General features: G+C 42.0%; 1 protein-coding gene across 1 annotated transcript; it reads right to left on the reverse strand.

Annotated features, from left to right (window-relative positions):
* Positions 1-343: 343 nt before the first annotated feature.
* Positions 344-6,009, reverse strand: ip6k2b (inositol hexakisphosphate kinase 2b). Its single transcript, XM_034223837.1, has 5 exons — positions 5,405-6,009; positions 2,746-2,977; positions 2,464-2,639; positions 2,140-2,315; positions 344-2,052 (listed from the first exon to the last, which is right to left on the reverse strand). The coding sequence occupies exons 1-5, from the start codon at positions 5,616-5,618 to the stop codon at positions 1,447-1,449; spliced, it is 1,404 nt and encodes a 467-aa protein (XP_034079728.1). The 5' UTR covers positions 5,619-6,009; the 3' UTR covers positions 344-1,446.
* Positions 6,010-9,045: the final 3,036 nt, after the last annotated feature.

Below are 9,045 nucleotides of genomic sequence, written 5' to 3' on the forward strand. Positions count from 1 at the left end.
TCTTTGCAGTTGGACTGTGTGATGACCCTGGGCTCTTATGTCATGTGTGTTTTGCTATGCGATACTCCCTCCTCCAGTGTGTGAGTGACAAGGTGGTGCATCAGCACCCTAACCCTGTGTAAGGTTAATGATGATGGATTCATGGTAAAATGTCCCTATTTTCCATACAGTATTCAACTCAAAAGGTTGACTCATGGTTTCCACAGCTTGCATATACTTATGTTACAACTCTCTGGATCCCAGATCTGGTGTCAGCATCCCGCTCGCATTTCATTTTCCATCCCCCACTTCACTTCTTGTCCAGTGAATGCATATTATTATAACAAACACAACACAGACAGTATTTTTTACAACAAATAAATGCCTTTATTTTTTAAGACACTGTTAACACACAGATACAAGAGACACATCGGCTCCTGCAATAACAAAATAAATCAAAGTCGGTATCATAACAGATAGAGTGGTAATATGGAATGTAGCCGTTTTCCATTTTTTAAGTTTTTAAACAATCCTTTCAAATAAATAGCCTCTATTCAATCTTTGTAGCTAGTGTTTTTAAATCAATATATTCTCTTTGTTTAGTCAAAGTTTCAGGAATGAAGGAGAAAATCAGACAAAAACAAAGACAGTGACAAAACAAAGATATTACTTTTTCAAAGGTTCTTTAAATTATAGGAAATAAAGTAAAGGGAAGAAAGCAAATGTTGAAAAAAGGCAAATCCCTTCTTCTAGAGCTAAATAAACTTGTTCTTCCAGCAATAAGTGTAAATCCAAGTGCCCGTAGACACTTGTTTGTTGCAGAAGTCTTAAGAGACACCAATATAAACACGTAATGTCCTTTTCAGAAGCTTAAGTTGTCAATTGCCACACGGCTGCTGACCTAGCCAGCCAAGGTCAGCTTATACAGTCAACTTCCCCCCTAATAATGTGCTGTGCTGCGGGGGACCTGCAGTCCAAACTTCTTACAAAAAAACATATGACATATCACAGGTAAAGCACCACGTCAGGTTCCTAGAACTACACTTAAGCTTTAATTCTCTCTGCCTCGCTCTTTCTCTCTCGGAGAGAACTTAACAGTAAAGAAACTCATCTGTACCAGAGGAGGAGAGGGGGGGGGGGGTCCTAGAATGCTACAGGAGTCCCTGTGTTTGTTTAGAGACCGCCGCCTCATACAACATTTCTCCTACCATGAAAGAAAAGGACCAGTCCCAGAAAGAGAAAAGTGCAAGTAAGGGCACAGGCAGCCCTGTCCTCTGGCAGGTGAGGGAGAGCGCAGGAAGGGCCGCATTGACTCTACCCTGTCCCCGAGATGAGGTTCCCCCCAAGCAGAAGGGGGGTCAGACCCTCAAGTAGGCGTAAGGGCAATGCACCTTAGAGTAGCAAGGTTTCAGCTCTATGAGCTCTTCCCATGCTTGAAATTAAGACAATGTTGGCTTCAGTCCAGCCTCAGTCAGTACTGTGATCCTCCAGCTGGGAGATGATGGTGATCAGGTTTTGGAGGCCGAAAATGAACCCACTGTCCTGGCCTTCATGCACCACACTGTCCTCTCCGTAGTGCCGGCAGGTGGTGTGAGCAAAGTCAATCATGCGCACGTCTGCCGTGGTGCTGCTGGACTCTCCTGCGCTGTGGGAGGAGCGACTGCTGTTGCTCCCTCCCGCCACACTAGCACTGCTCCCGGCTGAGGAGGAACAACGGAAGCCAAAAGCCCCTTCCTCCTCCTCATCATCTACCTCCTCTTCTTCATCATCATCAGAGGGTTCATCCTCGTCACCTTCTTCCCCACCACGGTGTCTAGGTCTAGGAGGAGTCCTGTGAGGGTCTCCGTCGTAGATGATGAGCAGGGAGCTGGAGTAGAAGCGGTAGGACTCGCAGGCCTCGAGTGCAGCTTGCATTTCCCGGAGTCTGCGCAGCACCGGGGACAGCAGCTCTCTCCGCAGGCGGCGCCCGTTGTGGAAGAACTGGTAGAGCGCCTCTTTGAAGCCTGCAAGGGTCAACTTACGGCCGTGGTACTTATTCATGAACATCAGCTGGCCTGAGTCGGACTGGTACACCTGCAGACACAGAATCATGAGCACCACTGATCCAAATGTAACCAATACAAACAACTTCAATGCAAAGGAGTTTTTTCTGTATCATACCTGCATGCCACAAAGTCGCACTCCAATAGAGGCGGATGTGCTCTGCTGACACTTGCGAATCTGATTGGCTTTCTTCTCCTCTGATGCATCATCCCCATGTTGGCGAGTTCCCATCTTCAAATCTAAGACACATGGTACTGTGTAGCGCCACGTCAGGTTTTCCAATAGAATAAATTCTGTTAAAGGGGGTCAAGGATCAAATAACAACAATAGTCCCATAAACTCTCAGAATATATAAGTTTATATTAACATCAAAGACTCATCAGTCTATTTTACTGCACATTGGAGACACCCAGTAGCAGATGTTTATTCATGAAAGGATACTGTATTGGTTGCGATGTTTTGCATTGTCCTTCATCCTCTGTAAGTGCTGCTGGTGGCATTTAAGACTCCAGGGGTTGTGTTTGATCTGTGGCACCACGTTGCCTTTTTCCAGGCTGAAGTACAGAACCTCTGCCTTCTGCTGCTGCTGCTGCTGCTGCACCTCCTCCCGGTTATAACTGCAAAGTGGAAAACAAAGGAAACATGTTTAGTGTTACAGAACTTTATCATGAATAGTCTAGTCGTTTTTTTTAAACATTAAGGTGGTATGGGGAGCATCGTCACCTCATGATCTTTTCTTCTTTACGGCTGTGTCGAGTTCTGTCTTTGCTGTAGTTTTCATTTTCCAAAAGCAACGAGGACTGCTTCTTTTTGCTCAACTTCAGCATCTTGCTCTTAGGCTCACAGTCTGTGGAGGGATCTTTGTTTTCCAGATCCCCTGACTCACTGTGGAGGGGGTAGGCGATGAGGCACAGGTTCCCTTCCTCATCCTCTTCAAAACTGACCGACACTACACCTGAGAGAAGGTGAGATGAAGCAGCAGAGTGGTTATGAGTACTGACCTATTTTATATCAATATAAATTGTTATATGTTGGTAATAGTTCGTAATAATGGGTAAAATACTAGGTAATTATTTATCATTAAATGTTTGAATCCACATTTAAAAAACACATTTCTGCAAAGATGTTGACACACTCGAACAGTAATGTGCTTGTTCACATTTCCACATGCACCAACACTAAATGGAAGTAACTGTAGATGTGAAATAAATATGAAGTGAAAGGCGGACAGAGAATTTGTATATGAAGAGAAACAAATGTAAGACCACAAACAGTATTTGAAGGACTCATGATTAAGGAAAGGAGACAAATACCACACGAGGCTGAAATGTGTCAAACTGAGAAGGACATTTATTTAAAAATGGCTAAACATCCTCATGAAACACACACACAATAACTCGTAAAACAGAGTTACAAGCCGTCTGCAATGACATGAGAAAATGAAGTACAGTTCCCACTTTCCACATACAAAAACATACATCAAACACCTAAAGAAGAAACAGAGTGGTGCTTAACCCCATTACAAACAGTCATTTCATTTTCAGTGACATTTGGCCTGTATACACAGTTTATTAAGCAGGCCTTTTATAGAACAAGAACAATTGCATTTTCCCCCAGATTTTTTGAGGTGAATATCAACCACAGTTTTAGAAACAGTTAAAAAAAACATTTATTTTTTCTTAATGATCAAAGAGACACATTAGTGACAATATTTATTTATTACACGATCCAAGAAAAGCCCCCCTGGTAGTCCCCCCCACCCCTGGTAAAGGTCCCTAAAAAGGGCCTGTGTGTTGTGAGTCTCTGTGTGGGGTGGGGGATGTGTCGCACTTGGAAAAGAAACCACAGCTGCAGCGGCTAATAGAGATTAACCCACAGACAGGAAGTAGTGATGAGGCTGAAACTGGTATAGAAGAGATAGTGGCAGAAACGGCCGCAGCATCCAACACAAGTTATAGTCATATTTAATAACAGCCCTCGATAACAGAAAATAAATTGTGATTTAGAACAACCTGACCAAACAAAAAAATGCATCTGAGTGCGTGTGCATGTTAAACAGCGGGCCTGAGGACCCAGCATCCGCATCTCTTCCGCAGGCTAATGTCATGCGCACTGACTGACATCACCATCCTGCAGGAGGCCCGGAGCATGTCCTCACACCGTCCACCCAGAGCTGCAATGTCATCACACCACCTCAGTGAGTGTGGGAACATATGAGTCATTTCAGTACAAGGCCTCATAAATTAGTGTAATAGGTGACTCTATTAAGATTGTAATAGTCTGATACTATACAGTGGATGTAATATAACAGCCCTGGTTTGAAAGAGTAGCAAATCGTTACCAATGACCCTTGTTTCATTAGGTTCAAAAGTTCAAAGCTGACATTGCAGAGCCCTTCACACAGTAATTAACACTAGATGCAGACAATTTTACAATATTATAATGTTTCATTAAAGTGTGTTTTGTTGTTAAATTCATCATGATAACAGGCCAATGTCAGGTGTCCCTGAAATTGTCTTTTAATGATTATATCTATAAGAATAAAAAAACACCAGAAATGACTATGTTCTTTAAAAAACCAAAGCAAAAACTCTTCCCATTATTACTGTGTGATTGTAATAGGGTCAGAGGCCCCATGAGTCAGAATAGCTTTTTTCCTCTACTATTTACCCTCCTCATCTTCCCTGGGTATTTTTCTGAGATCCATTCTGAATGAAGAAGTCAGGAACCAGTGTGTGTCCCAACTCCGTCATACAGGCCCGTATCTGTATAGCATGTACTAATGATACAGTTGGCAATATATGTTGGTAGAACAGCAAGACACAGTGTGACCATGTTTGTATGATGTTGGTGGAAATATACTCAAGTGATCTTCCCCATTTATTTTTGATCCCCGTGGAAGGAATTCATCATCTTGTAACCGAAGCCATCTTAAAACCGACGCAAAACACTTGTAGGGACTAGGGCGCTTTAGTTGCTTTCCAGGCCCTCAGCCTGGATGATACTTGAACCCCCCCCCCCAGTTTGAGATAAAAGCCTCATCTAGAAAAAATGCTGTGGTGTCATTGATCCAGTCACATTGGGTTACAATTGAAAATAGAAACGGGTCTATCTATAGGTATACAAAAACATATTGCAGTGTGTTGTGTACGCCGTGTTATTTTAACCAGCAATCAATTTAAATGAGACTTTACCCAAAGCTAAATAAAATCCTTACGATCTGAACAAATAGATATTTGCAAAGCAATATTTTTTTCAATGAAGATTTATTGCACACTGTTAGAACAAGAATTGAAAAGCATATATGAAAGGTAGCAGCTTTGCATCAAAACAACATCATTTAGGTTTACACTTCCTGCATATTTGGGATGGGGGGTCTTACCTTTATACTGAGGGGTGAATTTTCTCATCTCTGGAGGGAGGCTCTTGTAGAACTGGTGCTCCCGGGGAATGAGGGGCTTGCATATAGTTTGTTCCCCAAATCGCAGCACACAGGAGTGGCCTCCTACCTGGTGCACGAAGGGCTCAAGCATTACCCCTTTCCCGGGGTAAGGAGTCCCGTCCGCCTGCATGAGGGCTTCCAGAGCGGGACTCATTCTCACTCCGCATCGGACAAGTGAGCTGTGGGGCCCCAAGCTGCTCGCGAGGCAGGAGGCTCGAGCTCTCGCCTGGCTCCCTATCCTCGAGCTCTTTGTGTTGGCTCGCGCGGGGGCGCTATTGTCGTCTGCTCAAGCGCAGCCGTGAAAAAACAAAGGGCTGGACAGGAAGGACACGGTCACCGACAAAATCCCTTATTCCCTTTCTGTTCCTTTACGGAGGACAAATTATAAAACTCCTTCGCTTGGTTGGATGATCTCCTTGAATGTACGTGTAATAAAGCGCTATTTATGCCGTTTTTAGGCTGCTTAAAACGTTTTCGAAACGACGTATGTTTCCCTCGTCTGGTTATTACCGAAACTGACGACAGGGCTGATCCGGGAGCTTGAAAAACAGCAAGGGCAACAGGGAAGCTCCTCCTATCCTCTCAGCTGGCCAATCACAAAGCCGGTGCTGTCGCTGGGAGGAGACAAGGCACCTAGAAGAGGATCAAGCAGATCGAGCAAACAAAGAGGAAGGAGAGAAAACAGGGGGGAGGGGAGACCAGGAAAAACACGACCTAAAAACACAATCCTGAGGGTATATCTGTAATAGCGAGTTACATTTTTCTTGTTATTTGGAGACAGGGTGCATGTTGCATTTTTAAGTTTAATCTTTTTCTTGCTAAATCAAATATCTGCGGAAGCAAACTGCAGCAAGGAATTTAAAAATGGCAAGGAAATCGAAACAGCAAACAAGCCATTTCCTTTCCATTGTACTTTTTCGATTTACGTTTTAATGTCTCATCAATAAGAAGGGTGGAGGGGCAAAATGTGTTTTTTCGGTGGCATATGCTACCCCTTTTACATGATATGGGATGGAATGTTAATTACTTTAAACTGAAGATATCATAATTCAGGCAGAGTTGATCAATTAAGGGTTGAAACAAAAACAATTTATTATTATAATCCATCAAATGATGAGTTTCAAGATTATTTGCGAGATTGGACATTAAGTCGTTACGACAATAAGTGTGTTCGGACCAATAGGATTGCATTAAAAAAACACAATTGGGTTGCATAAGGGTTACATTTTACAGGTCAGAATACCTTTATTATTCGTCCCTCAGAGGGTACATTTACAAGATGTTGGTGATAAATTGGCATTTGGTCCAGAAAGTCCAGTTGGAATAATACATTCATTCATTTGGTTTATTCCACGACAATTCCAGTGAAAGCTACTCACCCAAAAACAATGTTTGCTTTGCTATATGTACTGTATGCTTACACGTAGGTTGTTTGGCTCACTGCCTCTCCCTGACCACAACCAAAATACTTTACATTTGAGATGACATAACAAAATAAAATTACCTTTTTAGCTACAGCGGAAGCAACGATTGATCCTTCATTGATTGACATTTCATAACACAATAAATAAGTGCAATTGTTTACAGTTTGGGGTGTAAAGTCAACAATTCAACAGAAGTTGATGGGACAACGTGCTCTTCTTATTCTCCTATTCTCCTTGATTCTCTGGTTTATGACTCAGAAATGGATCTCAGTGCTCCCTCTTGAAGAATGTCCTATTTACTAAAATGCATCATCAGACAGTAGACAGAATTATATATACTGTATTGGTACTCTATACTAGAATGTGCACCTGCCTACATTTCACCAATACACTTAATTGCCAATTATGTTTTATTGTGCTGTGGTAAGAGTTGAGCCAGGTTCAATAATAGTTTGCATTATTAAATATTTGTTTGTATAATAGAATATCAATGGACAAACATTCCTAAGTGGAGGTTGTGCGTTATATCTGGAAAAATATTGATTCAGTATAAAGTAAAGTTTCAGACCAAACTGGAAACTTAATTGTGAGTGGTAAATTACCTAATGATTCTGAGTGGTGTGCCAGAACAGACAAAGCTTTGGATCTGTCGGCAAGCTCGGGTCACTGAGACAGGCACAGTCTAATCACATACTAATCTCTGATGTTCCAGTTCTGCACTGGGATTACAAATGGGAAGAAAGGATCTCAAACCCAAGCAGGGAGGGGATTAAATGATCAGCACTTGAACAGGGGACCCACTCTTCTATTTTTACCGGTCTCACAGGTATAAGAGAATGAGAACCAAAAAAAGCAAAGGGAGATAGTGTGTTTACAGTAATGTGTGTGTGTCTGTGTCAGACATTCTGGGTTTCCCAGATGTTCTGATCCCAAGATCAACAGAACAATACTGACTTAATCATGCCAGTACATTTTTCGGGAAAGAAATCCATGGCCGTGCCGTTTTACCGTGAAAAGGCTTTACTTGTGTGATTACAAAAAGTGAAGAATGGGCCTCAACACTGGGGTTGGGGATCAATGTGTGCGTTTCTGTGAGTGTGCTCTAAATTCTATAAAGTCCAAAGATTTAATCCTAACTCTTTTTCTTAGATACCTTCACCACATAAAAAGCACATTTCCACTATGGGTATCATAGTCCTACAAATCTTGAAACTGAAATAAGACATTGAACTCTTCAACACTGTCACCAGTAGAAACCGTGACTCCACAAATCCCACTATATACAGTATGAGGGATACAAGAAAGTGTGTGTTCATGTGTATGAGTTGCCGACTTTCTAGCCAGTCACCATGGCCTTACTGATGCGTCAGTGTTATGTCAGCTTAGCATGGTTTCCCCTCTTATGTTATGGGTCCGTGCTCAAAAACAATAGATCTAGGCTGTGCCACAGGGCCCTCAATCCAGCTATGAAACAGAGCAGTGAATCAGTGATGCAATGTCCAACAAACTCCTCCTTGCACATTGTATAATGCGTGGCCTTCTATAAACACAGGAGCCATTGTAAACCCCATCCACCAGAGATACAACAGGGGTCTCTAGATATCCAGCAGTGTACAAAAGCAGCAGCACTTACATAAATGTTTTCTTCTAGGGTACACTTATTTTGGGTGCACCAATCTAACACAACCGATCTGACACTTTTACTGATGATACCATTTGTTACAATGTCATTGTAAAACTGTAAAGCTCCGACTATCACCTTCAACTTAGTTTTAGTGCCAGAGCACGTGCCTTTTTCATGGATATTTATTTGTATACAAGCAAAGGTGTAAATAGTGAAATTAAATGTGGCAGCATTCAGTTTAGCTGTTTTAATTTCAGGTTCCTGGCTGGTACTGTGCACACTGGCTCAGTGACTGTTACTTTCACTGGGACATTTTAATACAATGGAGGTATTGTCAAATAACTGTACCTTCTCTGCTGTGATGACTCAAAATGTCCGCTGTGAAAAGGCCAATACATAAAATATAAAAAAATTATTTTAAATTTGTGAATAAGAGTTTTTTGGTCTTGCATTGGTAAAGCAATTGAAAAGAAGAGGTTGGATCAGTTTCTTTTTTTTAACCAATGTGCTACATTTGCATTACTACAAACAAA

Source organism: Gymnodraco acuticeps, unplaced genomic scaffold (assembly GCF_902827175.1).
Source record: "Gymnodraco acuticeps unplaced genomic scaffold, fGymAcu1.1, whole genome shotgun sequence".
NCBI lineage: Eukaryota > Metazoa > Chordata > Actinopteri > Perciformes > Bathydraconidae > Gymnodraco > Gymnodraco acuticeps.